The following is a 24,108-nucleotide window of genomic DNA, read 5'->3' as shown; positions in this document are numbered from 1 at the left end:
AGCAACAAATTATGGAAGGCCCTGCACTGCCTTTACCTGACCTTATAATAGACTTGTGCATAGATTCCTAGGTTGATCCAAAATAACTTGGAGTAAGTATAATAGATTTCCCCAAACCTTATTAAATAATGCTAAATATGTATTGCTGGCACTGCTTCCTCCACATCATATGGAATCATTTGTAGGGAAATAATAGGTTACACAGTAATCTGTTCTTGAGCTACTGCAGGGGTAGATACTCACTGTGTATGAGGAGGGAAGATGTTAGTGAGAGAGTGGAACGGTAAAAACGGTTTTGTCTTGAAATTAGCAGAACTAAATTTATTAATAATACCATTTTGCTCTAACCGGTTATATAGTACCTTAAGAAAGTTTTTCAGCTTTTCTAGATGATTCTTCATTTGTTTAAAAAAGAGATAGGGAACTTAATAATGTCTCCCCTTAATAGATCTACTGACATGACATGATGAATTGATCCATCCATTCATTTATTCAAAAATAGTTATTCATTGTCCTGTATATGCCAGTACTGCCCTAGGTGCTGGGAGTATAGCAGGAAATAAAAGGATTAAAATTTATGTCCTCATACTTATATTCTAGAGAGTAGAGTCAGACGGTAAGTGAAATACATGGTATGACAGGCAGTAATAAATGCCATAGAGAAAAATAAAACAGGCCAGTTGTGGTGACTCATGCCTATAATCCTAGCACTTTGGGAGGCTGAGGCAGGAGGATCACTTGAGGCCAGGAGTTCGAGACCAGCCTGAGTGAGACCTGTCTCTATTAAAAAAAAAAAAAAGAAAAAAGAAAAATTAGCCAGGTATGGTGGCAAGGTCCTGTAGTTCCAGCTACTTAGGAGGATCGTTTGAGCTGAGGAGTTTGAGATTGCAGCGAGCTATGATGATGCCGCTGCATTCTAGCTCTGGATGACAGAGCGAGACCTTATCTCAAAAAACAAACAAACAAAACAAAAAAAAACAAGTAACAGGAGTTTGGGAAGGGAGAATGGAGCTTGCAATTTTAAATAGGGTGATCAGGAAATACTATACTGAGAAGATAATATTTGGATAAAAACTACAAGAAATGAGTGACTGAGCCACACATATCCAGAGGAAGAGTGATCCAGGCAGAGAATTCAAGTACAAAGGCCCTGGGTCCAGACCATGTGTGGTGGGTTTGGGGCATGGAGAGGGGCCAGTGTGGCTGGTGTGGAAAGAGCCAGAAGTAAAATAGCAGGCCAGATTTTTTAAGGATTTACTACTTTGGCTTTTACTGTGTATGCAATGGGACTCTTTTAGAGGGTTTTGAGCAGAGGAATGACATGATCTGATTTATATTTTTAAATAATCATCCAACTGCTGTGTTGAGACTACTGTGTCTTTCCTCAGGGAGACAAGAGGATCAGTCAGCAGACTATTACAGTCATCCAGTGAAGAGATGAGATGATAGCAGATGAGGTGGTGAGGAGTGTGAAGTCTAGATGAATTTTGAGGGTGGAAATAAGAGGATTTGCTAATAGATTGGATGTGAGTTTAGAGAGCAAGAGAAAGGTCAAAGATGACTTCTATTTGGGAGGCTTAGGCAGGAGGATCGCCTGAGACCAGGAGTTTGAGGTTGCAGTGAGCTATGATGATGCCACTGCACTCTAGCCTGGGTAACAGAGTGAGACTGTGTCTCCAAAAAGAAAAGAAAGACTTTTAAGGTTTTTTTTTTTCTTTGAGACAGAGTTTTTCTTTGTTGCCTGGGCTAGAATGAATGCTGTGGCGTCATCCTAGCTCACAGCAACCTCACATACCTTAGCTCAAGCAATCCTCCTGCCTCAGCCTCCTGAGTAGCTGGGACTACAGGTGCGAGGCACCACACCTGGCTAATTTTTTGTTTCTATTTTTAGTTGACTGGCTAATTTTTTCTATTTTTAGTAGAAACGGGGTCTCTCTCTCTTGCTCAGGCTGGTCTTGAACTCCTGACCTCAAAGTGATCCTCCCACTTTGGCCTCCCAGAATGCTAGGATTACAGGTGTGAGCCACCGTGCCTGGCCGACTTGCAAGGTTTTTGGCCTAAACAACTGCAAGGATGGTGTTGTCATTTACGGAAGTGGGGCACAATGCAGATGTATCTGATTTTAGGGGGAAAGAGAAGAAATTTAGTTTGGGGCATGTGAAATTTGAGATACGCCTATTGATACTGAAATGTAGATATCCAGTGTGTAATTGGATATACAAATCTGGAATTCAGGAGGGAGATTTGGGCTGTTAATGTGTATTTGGGAATTATCAATTTATGTATGGTATCTAAAACCATGATACTAGATGAGACCACTAAGAGTATGAATGACTATAGGGAAATCAAGAGGTCTAAGGCCTGAATTTTGGAATTGAAAAGGGATCAGTGAAGGAGACTGATAAGGAGTGGCCAGTGAGACAGGAAGAAAACCAGGAGCATGTGATGCTCTGGAAGCTAAGTGAAGAAAGTATTTTAAAGATCAGCTGAGTCAAATACTGCTAATAGGTTAAGTAAGATAAGAACTAAGAATTGACCACTTAAGGTTGGTGGGGCTTCCTGTTCTTAGATCACATAGGTAGATTTGTAAAGTGGGGTCTCATTTCTGGTCTTATTAGTAATGTATCTGAAAAATAACACTGAGTTTTTTTAATATGTAGAAATTACTAATAATTTGGAGTAAGAAACATTCTTCTGGCCTGTTAGTATGTAATACATTGCTGAGTAAGTCATGTATCATGGGATTCATGATGTCAAGGAGCACATTCTACTCTTGGGAGAGGGTCCAATACCACCTAAGAGGGACTCAGCAAGCTAGGTGCCACTTGTTGCCACGTTTGATTTTATTCTCTGGACATTGTATTAAGCAGGGTTCAGGTATAGGCAAAGATAGAAAAGATACATATATTTAATTACACCAAAAGAAAAAACTGTGCATTAGAGTACACTATAACCAAGATTAGTAGACTAGGAGAAGATATTTGCAACAAGTAATACTTACAAAGAACCCAGAAAGACTAAATGTAGGTAGAAAGATTAAAATTTACCAATCTGACAGTATTAATTTTTGAAAAGAATATGAGGAAATTTGTATCATATACTGGTGGAAGTATAAGTTGGCATTGTCTGTTTATAACAGCAAAAAAAAAAAAAAAAGAGACTGATAAAATGTCTGTCAATAAAGAAATGGATAAATAGATGTACCAGGTCTGTGTATATCATCATGGCTAGATCTTAGAAACAATGCTGAATTAAAAAAAAAACAACCCACAGATAAAATTCAGTGTGATACTTTTTATATAAACAAAAAATACACATACATACACACAAAAGTATACTATGTATTATTTAGGGATCATATGTGTAAGAGTATTAAAAACAGGAGGTTCCGCAACAAACTCATGATACTGAGTGGCTGGTAGAGAGTCAGGCAGTCTTGGCTGAGCGCAATAGCTCATACCTGTAATCCCAGCACTTTGGGAGGCCAAAGCAGGAGGATCACTTGAGGCCAGGAGTTTGAGAGTAGCCTTGGCAACATAGCAAGATTCTGTCTCTACAAAAAATTTTTAAAAATTAACCAGGTATGGTGGTGCCAGGAGGCTGATATGGGAGGATCACTTGAGCCCAGGAGTTTGAGGTTACAGCGGGCTATGATTGTGCCATTGCCCTCCAGCCTAGGTGACAGAGCAAGACCCTGTTTATTAAAAAACAAAACAAAACATGTTTGTTCTGTGCCTTAACAGAATGATTAGATCAAAATGTGGGGCATAAATAGGGCCTGTTATATTAATACAAAGAGGATGGTGGGATGATAGAGTGTGAGCGTGGGCAGTCTTGAATAGGAGTGTGTAGACTGGAAGTAAACCTGATGGGATGTTTATTTCTGGGTGTTAGACACAGGTTTTGGTTGTATTCTTTGTACTTTTTGGTAATTTTATATTAGCTGAAAAATTTAAAAGAGAGGGAAGCCAAGTTTTATAGGATGAGCCCCCAGGGAATGATTTGCCAATCCATATGTAACTTATCCTTTTTCACCTAAACATATACTTCTGTCTGTATGAGAGGAAATGAGGTAACTGTATTACGTTAATTCATGACAATGGGTTCTCCTAATGTGTCCTTGACAGCATCACCCTCGGCTGTAGGAGTAAGGATCATTATTAGCACAGATTCTTACTTTTGATTTTTTTTTCTGTTATTGTCTGCAACCATATCAATCCATGGGAAGCACATTTGGTTCCATAGCTATCAGCGTGGAGATGCTAGCATGACAGACTAGAATGTGTAGAAGCTTAATAACCGCATTGCACTTTTTCTCTTGTCTAACCTTTTCCCTACAGGGTATCTTTAACCAGTTTCAGTGTAGTAGTGAAAAAGTGCTTCCATCTGACACTCTCCGCAGTGCTCTGGCAAAGACTTTCCAGGATGAACAGCGTTTCCAGCTGGGAATTATGGATGATGCTGCGGAGTGCTTTGTAAGTGCTGGCCTCTGGCCCTCTTTGATATGGGGTGGGTGTGTTGATGGTCTCCATCAGGGACTGGCTACTTTAAGGTGGAATTTAGTGTGCCCTTACCTCTGCAGTTAGAACTAGGAGGGATTTCTATAGTTTTTCAGAGCTCTAAAGTGTCTCTTATTGCAGTATGAATTGCCTAGGGGGTTTATTATTTTTTCCTTTAGGCTTGGGGTTGTTTTGTGCTTGACATTGCATAAAACAGCAGCTCTTACCTTCAGAGTAGCTAGGGCTCATTAAAATACAAATTGCTGGGCTGTACCTCCAGAGTTTCTGATTCAGTAGGTCTGGTGTGGAGCCCCAGAATGTTCATCTCTAACAAATTTCTGATGCTAATACTGATGCTGATGGTCTGGGGACCACACTTTGATAACTTCTCCATTTCTAAAGATAATTAAACAGGGATTAACTGAGTCCCTAGCACAAGGGTGGTATGCTATGTATTAATAGATATCCACCTTTCCTCCAGTGCCCCTGATTCTTCTGAACTCTGTGTTCTATCCATCAACCTTCAAAAGATTCTCTCTCTATCTTTTCTATCCATTTAGAAACTCTGAGAGTGATATACATCCCATCATAGGGCCAAACTTAGAGGTATTTCTGAGAAACTGGATCACTGATATATTGCTGGTGGGAATGTAAAATGGTATAGCTACTCTGGAAAATAGTTTGTCAGTTTCTTTAAAAACTAAACATGCAAACTACCTTATGATCTAGCAGTTGCATTCCTGGAAATGTATCCCAGAGAAATGAAAACTTATGTTTATATAAAAACCTGTGCATAAATGTTCATAGGAGCTTTATTCATAATAGTAAAAACTGGGAACAGCCCAAGTGTCCCTCCTGGCTAGATGGTTAAACAAACTGTGATACTTCTATATCATGGCATACTATGCAGCAATAAAAAAGAACTATTGATTTACACAACTTGTGTAGATCTCAAGGGAATTATGCTAAGTGAAAAGTGCAGTATCAAAAGATTATGTACTATATGATCCCACTTATGCAACATTCTTGAAATAACAGTGAGAGAGATGGGAGAACAGGTTAGTGATTGCTAAAGAGTTAGAAGTGGGGTTGGATGGGTAAGGCTCTATAGAGGTAGCATGAAGGAGCCTTTGTGGTGATGGAACTGTTCTATATTGATTGTGGTGGTGGTTACATGACTGTACATGTGATAAAATTGCATAGAGCCACACATACACACAATGCACACATACACAAATGAGTGCATGTAAAATTGGTGAAATCTGAATAAACTCTGTGGATTATCAATGTCCCTTTCTTGGTTTTGATATTGTATTATAGTTAGATAAGAGGTTACTGTTGGAGGAAACTAGGTTACTGTTGGAGGAAACTGGGTGAAGGGTACATGGGACCTCTTGTACATTTTTTGAAACCTGCTGTGAATTTATAATTATTTCAAAGTAAAAAGTTTTTTTAAAAAATCAGAAGTATTTGTAACTTCCAGGAAGGTTGCTGTTTCTCTGGATAAGCTGCTTACCAATTTGTATATTTGTCTGTTAAGTATTGTTGGTGTACTGCTTTTGTTCTTTCCCTGTCAGGAAAACCTCCTGATGAGAATTCACTTCCACATTGCTGATGAAACCAAAGAGGATATATGCACTGCCCAACACTGCATTTCCCACCAGAAATTTGCAATGACATTGTTTGAGCAGGTGAACCCTATCTCTATCCCCATCTTTTCTTAGTCCTCTTCTTCAAGAACACTTTATCCTGGGTTGTGGGGTGTTAAATGGGTGCCAAAACAGTTCATGACTGTGGCTTCTTGGTTTTGCTTTTTTCTCCCTGGTTCAGTGTGTATGTACTAGCTGTGGCGCCACATCTGATCCACTGCCTTTCATCCAGATGGTACATTATATCTCTACCACTTCCCTTTGGTGAGTCTTACAGGGTTCTCTGTTGTACCCTTAGGCACTCGTCCAGTTCATTGAGTTTTCTGAAGGCATTCAAATAGCTGATATCCTTATTGCTGAGTCTATGCTATATTGTGGATACTCAGAACAGGAATTTAAAAATAACCTTTCTTCTCCTTTCCTCTCCCATGTCCCCCTTTTTCTTAGGCTCAGTTATGGAGGAATAGGGATTTTATGAGCTTTGGATTTTGGGACAGGTAGAGTTACTCACTGTGTTTGTAAGACACTAAGCCTGGTCAGAACAAGGGGCTTTGGTATGGTGAGCAGAGGCAGAAAGTCAAACATGTGAGTTAGGAGTTTACATGAATAGTATATTTGATTTAGCAGTAACTCAGTACAACTCCCACCATCATCCCCCTTCCATTCTCCATCTTGAAGCAATCAGGCTATTTGTATGCTGGAAAGAAGAGAAAAACCTTCACCAAGTATGTTTGGTGAGCTGCTACAGAATGCCAGTACCATGGGGGATCTGCGGAACTGCCCGGTGAGTTAAGCTGGGTTGGGACTTTGAGTAGGAAGGGGAACCCTGGGATTAGTGGAATTGAGGCAGAGCCAGTTCAGGAAACTTGTTGAACTAGCCTTATATATGTATTTCAGAGCAACTGTGGAGAGAGGATCCGAATTCGCCGAGTATTAATGAATGCTCCACAGATTATCACAATCGGGCTGGTATGGGACTCGGATCACTCAGACTTGGCAGAGGATGTTATCCACAGCCTGGGTACCTGCCTTAAGCTGGGTGATGTGCGTGTTAATTACCTTTATCTCTGACGTAAGAGTTCTTGTGTCTCAATATTGCTTAAGGGCAGTGAGAACTGAATGAAAAGGCATGTCCTAGATGACAAGTATTACGGAATTTTGGACAGATAAACTTGTATACTTGTGTACAGATAAATGTGCGTTCATTTATGTGCTCACATACCTCCTTTGCATAGGTGGCAAAGGTGTTTTTTTTTGTTTTTTTTTTTTTAGAAGAAATGGGATGACTTTGGCCTTGAGAGAAAGGACAGGCAGAGCTTAGCTACTGATAAATATCAATCAGTTAATTCATAGAGTTATCGAATACTCATTATGAGTTTATGCCAGTATACAGTAGGGAAGTGTATTCAACTAGGGGAGGTTTAAGGTCAAAGGAGTGGACTATCCTGACTAGAACTACTATGGGAGGTGAAGGAAATAAAAGTTGGTGACCTGAGCCCCAAAATAGGAAATTCACAGTGAGGAACCAATGTCTGTTGAGAAGGTAATGAAGCTGCTTGGAAGAGAATTTAGTGGCTCAGTGGTTTTCTGTACATCTATTCAGAGAAACAGGGAAAAAGACTTTAGACCTGGGTCTCTACCTTATCAGCTCCATGCCCTAGTATAGGTACAGCCAGGATTTTCCTTCAGTTCAAGAGAAGAACCAGAAACTCTGTGGTTTCCTTTCTACTGGTTTTCCCCTGGGATAGTCCTGTGACTAAGGAGAGCTTTTGTTGTTGTTTTTTAATGTCATTAAGCCACAACTGAGAATAAATGAACTATATGGGATCTTATTTTAGGTCTCCTTCCCAAAGAATCTGACCTGAGTAGGCTGTGGACAATAAAATCTCCTTTTTTTCTAAATTCCTGTAGGCTACATATTCTATACTGTAATGGTTTAATTTTTGCTTGTTTTCTCAACCAAATAAGTTCCTCAAGGCCAGAATCCTTTTCTTCAAAAAATTTTTTTTATGTTTCTTAGCACTTAGGACTGTGCTAGGCACCTAGAAATTGAAAAGCTGATAAACCAGCATGGCTGTATTGTTCTCTCTCAGGGCTTTCTTACCCCCTACTTAGGTTCTCAATGGGAAAGTTTATTTATGCGGCCAGCTGATAAAAAACTTTTGAAACTAGAAAGAGTTGGTTTTTTGTTTTGTTTTGTTTTAACTTTCCTGGCTCCTCTTATGATGAGACCCAGTAAGAAAATATTATTGAAAGGTATGTTAGCTGGGTGTGATGGCTTGCACCTGTACTCCCAGCTACTTGGGAGCCTGATGTAGGAGGATTGCTTGAGCCCAGGGGTTTTAGGCTGCAGGGAGCTGTGATTGTGCCACTGCACTCCAGCCTGGGTGACAGGAGGAGACCCTGTCTCTAAAACAATTTAAAAATAAAAGAAAGATATGAAGAAACATCACACCTACAAGTTTACTGGCCATTATCCGTCTTGCTTTTCCCTACTTTTTGTTTTCATAGGTTAATTGCTAATGATTAGTCTAGACTAGCAAAAAATCTTAGACTGGAGGGAGAAGCAAGTCAGTGCTTTAATTAAGAAATGTTGATGGAATCTGGAGCTGAGAGATGATGTGAGATGATTATCTGACTGTTCTTTCCTTTCTATTCTTTCCTCACAGCTGTTTTTCAGAGTGACAGACGACCGGGCCAAGCAATCTGAACTGTACTTAGTTGGAATGATCTGTTACTATGGCAAACATTATTCTACATTCTTTTTTCAAACAAAGATCCGCAAATGGATGTATTTTGATGATGCTCATGTCAAGGAGGTAGGCATATTCAAGCCTTCTTGAAGTGTTTGGTGATTATGACAAAAAACCAAGGATAATTATATTTCTTCAGTGTTTAATTTTCATAATTTTGAATGGTGATTCCCCCCAAAAGCTCTGTAAGACATAAGACATACTTTATATTCTTCTGTCCATTGAATTTATGAGGGTATCAATCTTTATTTATTTATTTATTTTTGAGACAGAGTCTTGCTCTGTTGCCCAGGCTAGAGTGCCGTGACGTCAGCCTAGCTCACAGCAACCTCAAACTCCTGGGCTCAAGCAATCCTTCTGCCTCAGCCTCCCAAGTAGCTGGGACCACAGACATGTGCCACCATGCCTGGCTAATTTTTTTCTATGTATATTTTTAGTTGTCCAGATTATTTCTTTCTATTTTTTTTTAGTAGAGACAGGGTCTCGCTCTTGCTCAGGCTGGTCTCGAACTCCTGACCTCAAGCGATCCTCCTACCTCGGCCTCCGAAAGTGCTAGGATTACAGGCGTGAACCACCGTGCCCAGCCAGTCTTTTTTTTTTTTTTTTTTTAAGAGATAAAGTCTCACTCTGTTGCCCAGGTTGGACTGCAGTGGCAAGATTATAGTTCACTGTAGCCTCTAACTCCTGGGCTCAAGGATCCTCCTGCTTTAGCCTCCCAAGTAGCTGTGACTATAGGCATGTGCCACCATGCCCAGCTAATTTTTTCTATATATATTTTTAGTTGTCTGGCTAATTTCTTTTTATTTTTAGTAGAGACGGTGTCTTGTTCTTGCTCAGGCTAGTCTCGAACTCCTGACCTTGAGTGATCCTCTCTCCTTGGCCTTCCGGAGCGCTAGGATTACAGGCGTGAGCCACCGTGCCTGACCATCATTGATTCTTATCTCCCTGAAGTGCCCTATCACAGATTAATATGTTTTTTGGGATTGTGTAGGGAAAGTAGGGCAATAATTATACTTAAAGCTGGAAACTTGGTACTGTTTAAACCACAGTGTCTGTGGCTGAAGTAGTTTAGATTACCTGCATGAGTTAGGAAGCCCCTTATGATAAGGTTAGCAGCTAGGGGGATATGGTATGACTATAATCTACACCAATCCATGGACTTTAAGCAGTGTGTTCCACAAATAGTAAAGTCTTTGTTAAATTCCCTCATTCTTTTCTTCTTTGTATCTTTTGTGGTATTGTAATTTGGGACAACTTATATAAGTTCTTTGAGCTTTAGGTTTTTCATTTGAAAAATACCCTTACAAGGTATTAAATAAGATATACATGTGAAAAGCACATAAATGTTTTAATTAAAATAACGATAACTCAGTTAAAAATATACTGAACATCTATTATGGACAAATCACTATGCTAGTTGTTCAGCTCTAAGAGCACATCATCTAAGAAACGTGACTGGTTCAAGCTCCTCAAGATGGGGTGAGTTTGGGGATGGATTGGTTGGCTTGTTTCCTTGGCTGTTTTGTCAGTCTTTTATACACTGTGGTGGCAGAGTTGTATCCAGCACACCACTAAGGCCGAGAAGTTCAGCTGTCTATTCTAAGCAGTTTGACATTTTATGTCCTGCCATGTGTGAACTCTGAAACTGGAAGTCATGTATTCTGAGCCAGTCTGCGAGAGTGTTTCTGTCTGCTCCTCAGCTTCATTAGAGTGATTTTAATATTTAGGAGAAAATTATGGAAATGCAAATTTCTAGTGAGGTCTTCAATCTGAAGTCTGTCAGAAGAAATTGGTCACCAAGACTGCTATACTTCCTTCACATAAAATATCCACCTTTGAGAACTTTTATATATATTTTATAACCAAGTTGATGTTTCACAGACATAAAAATAATTTTATTCATCCTTCTTTTCTCTTAAAAGGATTTTAATGCTTTCTAAAAGGATTTAGCAAAAAAAAAATTAATAAAAAATGTGTCGAGGTCTAAGATCCCTTTTGTTGTCTCTTTTCCCAATTCTTGTCTTTTCATTTCTTTTATTTTCCTTAGAAAAGCAGAACAAGAAGCTATGTTTTGAATTGTAGATGTGAAGTATAATTGTCATGTTCTTCTGGTTGTTTCTGGTTCAGATTGGACCCAAATGGAAGGATGTGGTGACCAAATGCATCAAGGGGCATTATCAGCCCTTGCTGCTGCTTTATGCAGATCCCCAGGGGACCCCAGTGTCCACCCAGGATCTGCTTCCCCAAGCAGAGTTCCAGTCATACAGCAGGACATGCTATGATAGTGAAGATTCAGGTGAGCAGCCTACCTCTTTACCTCTCCCCTCCCCCATTGCATGTGATCAGACAGTTGGGACTCACACTGGCATATAACCTAGCTTGGAGAAGAAAGACCCATTAGAGGCAAGAAAGAAGTGCCAACTTGTGCTGAAGCCTAACTTCCTCATGGTGGGCTTTGTTTTCTTCAGCCTTTAAGAGTGCGTTGTCTAAATCACTTGGCCCCAACTCAAAACTGAGAAGGATATTATGTTTAGACTGAGACATTAAGTTTGTGAGGTTTGGTAGTTAGCCTTCTAATATTGGTAAAGATGACTGATTTTTTTTATTAGCAATTTAACAGTGACTTAAGTGAGTTGTTAAGACAAGAAAAATTATTTGAGTCACTTCAAAGCTGGTTATTTTGTTTGGGATAAAAGATTTTTTTAAAAATTCCAAATGCAGTAGTGATATTCCTTGGTTTATGAATCAGTTGTTCACTTCTTAAGTCAATTGTTTGGAACTTAAATAATGTTTCCCTATAGAAATGGTTTTCAGCCTGATGGATAAACTCTTAGGCTGGCCCACAGAGGCTTATAATATATTTGAATTATACCCTAATAGTTTTGGCTTGATTTCTGAAAAGGAAGAAGAAGAAATGTTCTTTTACTCTTCTGGATCTAGGACTGGCCCTTAGTATAATTTTGAAAGAGAAGATACTTGACTTTAAACCTTTCTCCCTCTCCTTTGCTGGTACCTAGTGCTTTCTTCCTACTCTTATGCCCTACCCAGACCTGGTCTACTTCTCGCTTCAGTCAAACACCCATTTGTCCTGTTGTGCTTATCTCCGCTAGGTGTTCAGAGGAAAGCAGTCTGATTGAACTGATTCACACTAATGTATTAATATAAATAACAGCCCCATAATTTCTCAGAGATATTAAAATCCATATAATATCAATTAAATTTTTAAAGTGCTATTCCTAACAGTACAGGAAAAAGATTATGGGATAGGGGAACAACTAGTTATATATGACAGGTTGGCCAGACTTTCCATCTAAATAGATCTTACTTTTCACCTTTTCATTTCTTCCACTTCCTGCCCCCCCAGGTTTTCTAAAAACCTCCACAGTTTTTCACAGTGGCAGGCAAAGTGAGGGCTTCAGTAAGGTAGGGGCAGAGGTGGGAGGAATTTTATGTGTGTCTGGGTTATTTGGAAGTTGGGTATTGGGAAGAATGGCTCTATGGTATATCCTTCTCACACTTCCATCTAGGAAGTTCTTGCCTTAAGGACCTTTGTTGTGTCCATCTCTTTTCCTTCTCTCTGCTACTGTTCCTCTTTCCTTACTTTTGCATATGTGTCTCCTCCTTCCCTCAGGGAGGGAGCCCTCCATCTCAAGTGACACTCGAACAGATTCTTCAACGGAGAGCTATCCCTACAAACACTCTCACCATGAGTCTGTGGTCAGTCACTTCTCTTCTGATTCTCAGGGGACAGTCATCTATAATGTGGAGAATGATTCCATGTCTCAGAGCAGTCGGGACACAGGTAGGGACTTATACAGAGGATAATTTAATTCCTTCATAGAAGGTCTCCCAAGAGAAAGAAACTGGGGCAAGTCAGAAATGTTTGCCATGCAAAGGCAGAAAAGCACAGAATTTGGGTAATTGAGTGGGATACAAAGAAGCAACATAGCTCTGAATGAACAATGATGCTCCATTGCACATACTCCTGTCAATAGCAGCATATCAATAAGGACCATTGTAGTGTGATATTGATGTGATTATTCTAAAGTTTGTTTTTCTGGTGCTGTCCTCTTGATTCCTGTCCTTCCCATGGTGCCCCATTAAACCCTTGTGGTCTGAACACCTAGTCATGTTCTCATGCCAGCCTTTGTCAGGAGTGAAGGGCTTTGAGAGAAAGGGCATATTAATGGGATAGGGGAGGGATAGCTGCTCGTCAGCTTGCTAGGCTTCCTGAAGGAGAGAGAAGCAAAAGAATGAAAGATAGCCTGTTTGTTATTGTGAGCTCTATGCAGATAATATTCTTGAATTATTTTGTTAGACTGTAGAAGAAAGTGCCTGTGTTAGTGGAAGAAATCAATACAGGGCATGAAAGGAAAAACAGTGAATGACTGCAGAGATGTAGTTCTTTATGGGAAGTAGAACACCTAAGGCATAGAACAGTGCCCATACTCTTAAGGACTTTGGGAATTAGTGAGCTCATTGTTTCAGGTTGGTCATTTATACTCTGTGTGTTGGCTTTTTTTAATTTTTAAGATCAAGAATTTCAAACATATTTAAAAGTATATAGAATACTGTCCTGCCCCTCCACTTTCCCCACTCCTGTATTATTTTGAAGCAAATCTCAGACATTATGTCATTCCTTCTATAAGTATCTTGTATCACTTGAACATAAGAAATCATTTTTTAAAATAGAACTATAACACTTAAAAATAGTAACGATAGTTCCATAAAACTACTGAGTAACCAATGAGTGTTCAAATATCCAGTTATCTTGTAAATATCATAATATTTTCATGGTTTTGTGTGTTTGACTCAGCATCCAAATGAAGTCTACTCATTGTCATGGGTTTATAAGTCTTTTACATTTCTTTTATCTATTGGTTTTTTCCCTGCAATTTAATTGTTTGTTTGTTTGTTTTTTTGGTGGCAGGGGGATTATTTGAGATGGGATCTTGCTATGTTGCCCAGTCTGGTCTAGAATTCCTGGGCTCAAGGAATCCTCCCACCTGAGCCTCCTGGGGTAGCTGGGATTATAGGTACATGCTACCATGCCTGGCTCTCCTTGCAAAATATTGTTGAAGAAGTAGGTATTATAGTTTATCCTGTAGATTTCCCACATTCTGAATTTTGCTGATTTCATTCCTGTAGTATACTTAACATGTTTTTCTGTTTTCTATTTCTGGTAAATTGGCTGTTGGACCTAGAGGTTTGTTTAGGTTCATGTGGGATTTTGTTTGATGACTATTGCATAGCTTGTGTTAGGTGTGAGTTTTTTAGATCATATTTTTGAAACGGAACCAGGGAGAAGCCAAACTATAGGATAAAATAAGAGGCATGTTTTCTAGGAGAGTCAAATTGATGTTAGTGGTTTGTGGGTTTTGTGGGGGGTGGGAGGGAGGGAGAGCATCCCCATTGGTTTAACATTTGTAAGATTAGTTACTCCACGTGATTTTCTCCTTTATTAAATCTTTCTTGTGGACCCAGAGGTAGCAAAGGATCAGATAAAAGCAATTAAAGATTACATGGGCAATTGATTGAAAATTTGTATCCATATCGCTACGTTACTGATACCTGAATATGTGTAAGAATTTTCATGTACTGTCATATGAAAACAAACTTCTGTTAGCTCACAGTGCATTTGGGAAAATACCTAGGGTTTTTTTCTAAGCCTATCTTCAAACTTAATTCACCTGCTTAATTCATCTCTGCCTTCCAGTAGTTTAGTTGATTATATCCTTTAGAATCTGACCTTGGCTGTTATTGAATCATACTCAGATTTGCATACTGTGGGCATGAAGCAGGGCAAGTTACGTAAAAGAGCCCAGCTCTCCTGGGTTTCCCAGTGTAGTATTAACGATCTATGTAGTGTAATCTCTGGGTGAAGCATGGGTTGGGGATGGGAATGAAAATTAATCAAAGTTGAAATGTCCTTTTAAATGATCCACATTTTTTTTTTTTATTTTTTAGAGACAGGGTCTTACTCTGTTGCCTAGGCTGGAGTGCAGTGGCGTGAATCATAGCTCAGTGCATTCACTGCAGCCTCCAACTCCTGGGCTCAAGTGATGCTCTTGCCTCAGCCTCCCCAGTTGCTAGGGCTATAGGCATGTAATTTTTAAATTTTTTGTAGAGATAGGGTCTTGCTATGTTGCCCAGGCTGGTCTCGAACTCCTAGCCTCAAGGGATCCTCCCGCCTCAGCCTCCCAAATTGCTGGGATTACAGGCGTGGGCCACTACACCCAGCCTAAATGATCCCCATTTAAGGAAAGTTTAGAACTGGGTCTTAAAGCCATGTATAATCAGAGCTCTGTGGGCAAAGGATGGGGCATCCAGGATAATACCAGAGGTACTGAAAATCAGCCTTTACTTGATATGTTTTGCCAAATAAAGAAAAGAAAACCCCAGTTTCTTTTCATTCTCATAAGCTGAAGACAGAGTTTTCCTGTCTTCAGTTTATGAGAATGAAAATATATGGCTATATGACATTTTTATATAATCTTTAAAACTTTCATCTTTTAAAAATTACCTAGAAATATGTCCTTAGTCCTTCTGGGTCACTGGGAAAGATTATGAGTAGGATAGAGATTTGTAATTGCTGAGGAAACATTGTAAATTTGGAAGCACCCATTAAATATCTGGGCTTTTCTGCATTTATCTACTGAGAGATTTCCTACATTTATATCAGTTAGCCATGGTCCCTACACCTTCTGATCTACAGGTACACTAAATTTGTGGCACTGCCATGAATCCCAAAGGGAGACTAGGTTCTCAAGAGGATGAGGGTCAGTCTCAGATACCAGCTTAGCCTCATTTTCTTGTTCTTTCAGGACACCTGACTGATAGTGAATGTAATCAGAAACACACATCCAAGAAAGGGTCACTGATAGAGCGCAAGAGGAGCTCTGGCCGGGTTAGGAGGAAAGGCGATGAGCCACAGGCCTCAGGGTACCACAGTGAAGGCAAGCCACGCTGCATTGCTTCTTTTTCTTCATTCACTCTCTCAAACCTTTTCCACACTCCAGACTGTTGGCTTCTCCTTTCGGCTCAAAGGGCTTTTCCTTGCTTTTTCTACATTGGGGTCTGGGTATTTGTGATCATTTTAAACATCTATATTTGTTTCATTCTTTTGTGTTTTTAGGAGAAACACTGAAAGAGAAGCAGGCTCCTAGGAATTCCTCCAAATCATCCAGCAGCACCAATAGGCTAAGGGATTTTAAAGAGACGGTCAGCAATATGATCCATAACAGACCATCCCTGGCTTCTCAGACCAATGTAGGGTCTCCCTTTGCGGGGAGGGGAGGAGACCAGCCTGACAAAAAACCTCCTAGGAACCTGCCTTTGCACTCTCGTGACTGGGAAATAGAGAGTACCAGCAGTGAATCAAAATCCAGTTCTTCCAGCAAGTATCGTCCAACATGGAGACCCAAACGGGAATCTCTGAATATTGACAGTATCTTTAGTAAGGACAAAAGGAAGCATTGTGGCTATACCCAGCTTAGCCCCTTTTCTGAGGATTCAGGTGAGGAGTTAATCAAGGAAGAACTGGGCTTTCAAATAAAGTTGATTTAGTATTTTAAAAACCTGGGTTTTCTGGTAGATCTGGCAAGAGGCATTTTTATTTTGATGTTGGGCTTTTCAGGGATATGAGTTCAGTGAATCAGCAGCTGGAGGTGGGGGTGTGTGTGTCTGTGCACGATATTAGTTAGGTCTTGATATTAGGCAAATGCTAAATCTTACCTCCTTTTCCATACTTGTTCTTTGTTCGGGATAGCTAAAGAATTTATACCAGATGAACTAAGCAAGCCACCTGCTTATGACATTAAATGTAGTGGACCAAGCCCCCAGTACAAGCCTTGGGTCCCAGCACGGCCAGGCTCTCACCTTTTAGAGCAGCACCCTCGCTTAATCCAGCGAATGGAATCTGGCTATGAGAGCAGTGAGAGGAACAGCAGCAGCCCTGTCAGCCTGGATGCAGCCTTGCCTGAGAGCTCGAATGTCTGCAGGTATTGTTTGGCCTTTGAATGGAGGCATTGTCCTATGCAGCAATGTAAGCCACCTGCTTGGGGCTTTCAACCATGACTTAGACAAGCGGAGGGATGGGCTTTATTACCATCTCTCTATGTGCTCTGTCAACTTTCTATAGCAACAGCACCCTCTGCTGGGAGGAAGAGCAAAGGCACTTGAGAAAGGAAAGAGAACTTCAAAGAACTGTATTATGTATAAAATAATTGTTTAGTGCTTGCTTCAACAGTACATACACTAAAATTGGAATGATACAGAGAAGATCAGCGTGGTCCCTGCTCAAGGATGACATGAAAATTTATGAAATGTTCCATATTTTTCAGATGTGTAGGATGAACAAGTCTAGAGATCTAATGTAAAACATTGAGGACTATAGTTAATAAAATTGTACTGTATATGAGATTCATGCTAAATAAGTAGATTTTAGCTGCTCTTGCCATGCACAAAAAAATGGGTAACTATGCAAGATGATGGATGTGTTAATCTGCTTCACTAACCTTTTTTCTACCTACATGTATCTCATAACAGTGTGTTGTATACCTTAAATTATACAATTAAACATTTATTTTAAAAATTGTTAGTAAATAACTTTTAATGAAAGAGTGAAGTAGTACATTAAAACTTATATAATCATAAGATCAGAGAAGAAACTCAGCTGTTGTTTATTCTTGCTTTCTCTTTTGGAATAGTTTTGGTTTCGTTTTGTTTTAGGGTCCTTGGGGATTTTGTGTTTTATGAAGGCAATGATATCCATAATCCCATAAGATAATGATGACAGTTTGCTCCATAAATTTCAAATCTTTGTACAATGTGTTTACTGAATTGCTACAGAGGCAATTTTCTTAACAGTATAGCTGCTTTGAGTGGAATTGATTATGTCATCTGCAAAGGTGATAACCACATCCTCATACTTCCCCAGGGTTCTTCCCTGTCCACGGACCCTGTTCAGTTTTACTTATGAGAAGATATTACAAAGGTTTAGTAAGAAAGAGGAAGGCAGTACATATGATAGCAATATGTCTGTTAATTCATTCAATGGATTTTGAATATCTCCATGTGGCAGATACTATGCTAGATGCACAAGATGTGAATGAGGTGGGATAAGATGGAGGATTAAGTGGATATTTCCGTTTCTCAGAAACATAAAGCAGAAGCTTTAATTATATTAGCTCAATGTTTTGTTGAGGGATTTAGTCCTGGGAATGTTATTAGTAACCACTCTTCTGATGCTTTCACTAGACTCTGGGTTCTCTTTTGAAGGGATCCAAGTGCTAAGAGATCAGCTGGGTTTGTCCCTTCCTGGCGTCATATCCCAAAGTCTCACAGCAGTAGCATCCTGGAGGTGGACTCCACAGCATCCATGAGTGGCTGGTCAAAGAATCAGCCCCTATCAGGTAAGCAGAATGATTCTGGGTTTGACCACCAACTCTATTTGAGCACATCTGAAGTTAGAGGACCGGTGCAGTTTGAGTATTCCAGCAGAATGTAAATGTGGAGGCATTTGAGTTGCTCCATCTTTGGATTTATCTGTTTTTCCTTCTCTATTACATCTTGCCTGAATGTTCCCTTCCACTTTGGAGAGAGCCCTTGTGGGAGCAAGAAGGGACATCAATATGGTGTACAGTGTTAATCACAGCTCTGTTCCTTGGAAGAATAAATCCTAGGGCTTTCCTTGGTGTAGTGACAGCCTCTTGGGAAATGGAAATTTCTTATTGTTTAGTATTATGAATTGAGATGCCAAAGGGGGACATGTAGGCTGTGTACAAAACTGGGAGATAAGCAATTCAAACTTAGCCTTACACCTACTTATATATCTTAGTCTGACTACCAATTCTCTTCATAGTTACTGAAAGTTCTTAGAGGTGGTGGGAAGGGAGGTATGCAACAATAGTAACAAAAAAGGCACGGACCCTGTAAGGTATGAGTGCTATAGGTTGCTGACATCTGGCAGAGCAGAATAAAGCCTATAAAGACAGATATCCTGGAATGCTGGGCTGGAGAAAGTTATAGTTAGAGACCTGTGGAAGAAATTTGTGCTTCCCAATGAAATTATACATTTGGTTTATCTCCCACATTTTAAATTTATTTAATGTTTAGTAACATTGCTTTGATAAACCTGTGCTCACACATGTGCCTATTTTCCCTACTCTTCAGATAGCCAATACCTTTTCAGTATGCTAAAGACTGAGTCTCATGATTTCCCTAATAGTCCTCAATTCTGGACTAGCTAGGCAGAATCTATCAACAGGATTCCTCAACTGGTAAAAGATACTTAGTAAGGAGTTACAATAAAATTCTTCACACACTGTATCACCCTACCATCCTCTTTGTATAATAGGCCCTATTTATGCCCTATAATTTGATCTAAGGCACAGAACAAAAGTGTTTTTAAAATAATAATAATTAGTATTATTATTTTGAGACAGAATCTTGCTCTGTCGCCCGGGCTAGAGTGCCATAGTGTCATCCTAGCTCACAGCAACCTCAAACTCATAAGCCCAAGTGATCCTGCTGCTTCAGCCTCCTGAGTAGCTGGGACTACAGGCATGCACCACTGTGCCTAGCTAATATTTTCTATTTTTAGTAGAGATGGGGTCTCACACTTGCTCAGGGCTCAGGCTGGTCTTGAACTCCTGAGCTCAAGCAGTCCTCCCACCTTGGCTTCCCAGAGTGCTAGGATTACAGCCATGAGCCACTGCACCCAGCCTTTTAATTATTATTATTTTTTTAATAAACGGGGTCTTGCTGTGTTACCCTGGCTAGAATGCAGTGGCATGATCATAGCTCACTGTAACCTCAAACTCCTGGGCTCAAGCAATCCTCCTGCTAGGACTACAGGTAGCTAGGACTACAGGTGTACATCACTATGCCTTGCTAATTTTTTAAATTCTTTGTAGAAATAGGGTCTTGCTACATTGCCCAGGCTGGTCTCAAACTCCTGGCCTCAAGTGATCCTCCTGCCTCAGCCTCCCAAAGTGCTGGGATTACAGGTGTGAGCCACCATGCCTGGCCAGAACAAACGTTTTTATCAATTACATAACCTGCCTTTTGCCTCCTGAAATTGAAGGAACCAGTGTTACCATTATGGTATATATCTTTCTACATTTTTTTCTTTGTTTATACAAGTACATGAGGAAGTTTACGTACATAACCACCATTTTTTAAAAAAGTAAAATGAAGTCATGCTATATATATTACTCTCTCACTCAATTTTTCACTTAATTTATTATGGACATCCTTCTAGATGTAATTATATCCATCTATGAACACTTATAAAGTTGAGTTTTTACTAGTGTGGACATTTTACAGACTCATTAAAGAGATGATGGAAATTCATGCTCGAAGCTCCCCAATAAGTCCCAGTGACAGCACCTGGTAGAGAGTACTCCGCAATGGTTGTGAGAACATGAATTATGAATTTAACCTACTTGACTTTAATTCAGCTCCACCATTTCCCACCTGTGTTACCTTGGGCAAATTATTTTTCCTCTTTGTGACTCAGTTTCCTCATTTCTAAAATGGGTGTAATAGTTATCTACCTCATAAGTTGTTGTGAGAATTAAATGAAATAATAAAAGTGCTTAAAATTGTTCCTGGCACATAGTAAATGCTCAACAAATGTTCACTGTCATTGTTACTATGAAGCACTCAGTAAATATTTGTTTTTGTTGTTGTTATTATTACTGATCCAAGTCCACCCTGTATTTGATATGGAAAGTGCTATCCAAAACATGAACTCCAAATTGAAGGCAAGAATTCCAAAGGAAAAGCATGACAGTGGCCATAAATTCAGGTGGTGCTTAGTCTTGGAAATGTGGTGGCTTATCTTTTCTCTTGCTTGTATTCCAGGTGGGGAATTACCTTCTAAAAGTGAACTGGATGAATTACAGGAAGAGGTGGCCAGGAGGGCCCAAGAACAGGAACTTCGAAGGAAACGGGAAAAGGAATTAGAGGCAGCTAAAGGGTTTAACCCTCATCCCAGCCGCTTCATGGACTTGGATGAACTGCAGAATCAGGGTAATTGTTGTGAGCATTAGGTTGTGGGTAATGGGGACAGAGAGAGAGGGTGAAAAAAAGATCCGAGCTTATACCTTCCCTGTCTTCTCTTTAGCAGTTAAATTTTATCTTAATTCAGCCATTCCAGTGAGAGCTAGTTAAAGTAGGAGACAAGCCTATTGATTGGAGATAGGCACTAATTTGGGGGCACATCTATTAAAAGCCTATAGATTAGAGATAGTATAGCATCCATGGAAAATGTTTCCCTTGAACATCTGTAGAAGGTATAAATAAAATTAATCTCAACTGAGAAGCAGCATAAAAGGGCAGGGAGCTACACTGCTAGTACGGAGAATTCTACTTGCTGGGAAAAAACGTGCCCTCAAGATATTCCACCTGGAGCTTCAGGGAAGTGGGTCTGCTAAACTGGAGCAAGAACACAAAGCCTAATTTCCTTCTGATAACATCAGGATTCATTCCCTAATCCCATACCATTTGCATGGACTTTACTTAAGCTTCCCCAACTGCCCCATGTTAGTCGCTTCTTTTCCTCCTAGAATTTCATTAGGATGTCACCTTGCACCAAAAGAGACTAGCTTTCAAAATAGGAGTTCAGCAAGGCTGAAGTATCTACCTTAAATAGGCCATGAAACCTATATCTCAGTTTTTCCTTCTATAAGATGAATTTATCACTCTTATTATTCAGAATCTCCAGTCATAACAAATTGTGCTAAAGCAGTATAAATGATAGGAGTCTATGCTATTTGGGTGGCTGCTACCTGTTCACCACTTCTGTCATTTTATAAACACTCGTAGAAGCTTCTGGGCAAAGTAATCCTATATGGGGGGGCTTTTCTCCTCTAATCCTCCTGTTTTTTGATGCAAGGCAATTGTTGCCTTATATTTCCCAAGGCATTGTATTTGTTTCCAAATTAGTTTTAAATTCCTAATTCCTTAGCTGTCTCAATATTTGGATAGTCTTTTCTTTCTTTTTGATCTCAAACTATATCACATTGGTGTCCCAGGTTACTTCTGAAAAGAGGGCGTTGTCATCTCCCTCCTTACCTTTTTCTCCCCTCTGTCAGTTGGGCAGTACATTACAGTTGGGAGGAAGTCCCAGTGGCTGTATTTCATTGTCCATTCTACATATACTTTGGTTCTGCATCTCCTGGAAGAACAAAAAATGGAGTGCTAAGATTCTGGAGGATAAGAATTAAAATTTAGTATAGTGATTGACCAACTAGAGTTTGCCTAGATCTCTGTAAAGTAGAGAGCTCTCTTTTTTTTTTTTTTTGTTAAAAATGTAGCTACCACCTATGATTAAAAAGGTTATATAGGTTCAGTTGATTCCAAATACTATGAAAGAACTTCAGGCCTGGGGGGTAGGGGAAACCACACCCCTAGAGATAGGGTGGAAACTGAGTGCCATGTTCTTCAGAACCAATCTGCTACTTCCAGTATCTTCTCATTGCTCTCAAAAAGCCACAATGAATTAGAAAGTGAGTGTTAGAGGTGTGGAAGAGCCTTTCTTACTATGTCCAGCTGGAGGTAAGTGGAGGATGAGGGGACATTGTGGGAGAAATGACTCAGACATTTTGATTTTTTTTTTTCCTGTGACCTTGCGAAGGATCATTGGCAATCCCAATTGTAGGTGAACTTACACTATAGCTTGCTGCCAATTTATGGATATGAGTGAGTAGAGAGAAAGTGGTACATAAACTTGACAGTTCTTTTACAAAAGTTGCTCTTACTGTGCTTCTGAGCCTTTTCATCTGGTGTTGTACTTGGACTCTTCTGTACCTGCTTTGGCACACATTTACTTTGAGGAGAGGAGGGAATATTCCATGCTCGTTTTATGGGAAGGTGACTTTTGGGGGTAGTTTTGGTGAGCAAAGCCATGACGAAAGTGAATATTTAGCAGTGCTGAGGAAAGATATGCGCATGCAAACCAACAACAAAGCCAGTTCAACTGCCCTGGTAGATACATTGAGGTAGGAAATGTAGACCATCTGTGCCTAAAAGTTGTACTGATTTTCCAGTTTAGGGTAGTGCAGACAGGACTGTGAACTGGTGAAGGAAACAAGTGGTATGGATGGCTCTCCACAGAATAGTGAAACCATCTTTGCCGTAACATAGCAGCGGAGGTCTTAGTGGAAGTCTGGAGTATTCTGACACTGGTTGGTAAGAGCTCTACTGGGGAAGAGCAGTTCATTTCCAGGCATAAGAACCCATCCTTCTGCTATAGGCAATACTTTGTTCTTTCCTTGAAGGACTCCGTAAGAGGTCTTGGAGTTAGAATATGTGGCTGGCAATGGCATGCCTCTCTTTCATGGCCTTGGTAATGTCTCAGGGCAAAAATGGATGTCCTGCTTTTTTCAGAGAATTTTAATAGCAATGGACAGTTGGAATAAGGGTAGAGCAATGGCTCAGCAGCAAGGATCTGTGAGTACTGAAGGGAAACAACAGTACATAGGAAAAGTTGGAATGAATTGTAATGAAAATGAAAAGTGCTGGCCCTTTCAGGGAGGAGTGACGGCTTTGAGAGATCCCTTCAAGAGGCAGATTCAGTGTTTGAAGAGTCATTGCATCTGGAACAGAAGGGAGACTGTGCTGCAGCTTTGGCTCTCTGTAACGAAGCTATCTGTAAGTAACTCTAACTGCTATGGCTATGGCATTTTTGACTAACTTCACAATAGGTACTATTAGTGCTGTCACTCAGATGGGATGAAAACAGTTTTTATGTCTCCTCACTCTTGGCTCTCCCAAACTGGGGCCCTTTAGCTATCTTTGCTCTTTAGATTTCTAAATGTGCCTGGCACTGTTCCTGTGGCCTATGGATATTTACTGGAATAACCTCAGCAGGAATCCACAGATGAATTCTCCAGCCATGCCTAACTTCTTATCCCAAGATAAAGTTACACCTCTGATGTGAGATTAGTCTGCTCTTTCTCTAGTCACTGACTAGTGAGTTGGAACTTATGGTAGGAAAACAGAATAAATTGATGGTGACTTCCCAGGCCTGTGACTTTTCACTGTAATATGTGATTCTTTCTATTACCCTGCTACCTTTCTGGTATGTAGCACCATAAGTTTACAGCAAGGGACTAAGGCTTAGAATTGGTATCTGATTCTTAAATGTGACCAGAAGAAGTTGTGCTTTATAAAGACAGTTGCTGGTTTGGATCTTATTTC

The 24,108-nt window shown here is 40.0% G+C and overlaps 1 protein-coding gene and 1 non-coding gene across 2 annotated transcripts in view; both read left to right on the top strand.

The window, feature by feature from the left end:
• The window catches only part of USP54 (ubiquitin specific peptidase 54), a 118,026-nt gene that overhangs the window by 77,636 nt on the left and 16,282 nt on the right, over positions 1-24,108 (top strand). The window contains exons 4-17 of the mRNA XM_069459992.1: positions 4,341-4,475; positions 6,077-6,190; positions 6,330-6,412; positions 6,827-6,932; positions 7,046-7,192; positions 8,818-8,967; positions 11,029-11,197; positions 12,533-12,703; positions 15,726-15,857; positions 16,037-16,417; positions 16,670-16,901; positions 18,181-18,314; positions 20,770-20,937; positions 23,440-23,559. Coding sequence (XP_069316093.1) covers positions 4,341-4,475; positions 6,077-6,190; positions 6,330-6,412; positions 6,827-6,932; positions 7,046-7,192; positions 8,818-8,967; positions 11,029-11,197; positions 12,533-12,703; positions 15,726-15,857; positions 16,037-16,417; positions 16,670-16,901; positions 18,181-18,314; positions 20,770-20,937; positions 23,440-23,559 — 2,242 coding nt within the window. The remainder of the gene's footprint in view (positions 1-4,340; positions 4,476-6,076; positions 6,191-6,329; positions 6,413-6,826; positions 6,933-7,045; positions 7,193-8,817; positions 8,968-11,028; positions 11,198-12,532; positions 12,704-15,725; positions 15,858-16,036; positions 16,418-16,669; positions 16,902-18,180; positions 18,315-20,769; positions 20,938-23,439; positions 23,560-24,108) is intronic.
• Positions 17,134-17,240, top strand: LOC138376703 (U6 spliceosomal RNA). The gene has a single exon (XR_011231687.1). It is a non-coding gene; the product is annotated as a U6 spliceosomal RNA (small nuclear RNA).

Source organism: Eulemur rufifrons, chromosome 28 (assembly GCF_041146395.1).
Source record: "Eulemur rufifrons isolate Redbay chromosome 28, OSU_ERuf_1, whole genome shotgun sequence".
NCBI classification, from domain to species: Eukaryota; Metazoa; Chordata; class Mammalia; order Primates; family Lemuridae; genus Eulemur; species Eulemur rufifrons.
This window is presented reverse-complemented; position numbering and strand designations above follow the sequence as displayed.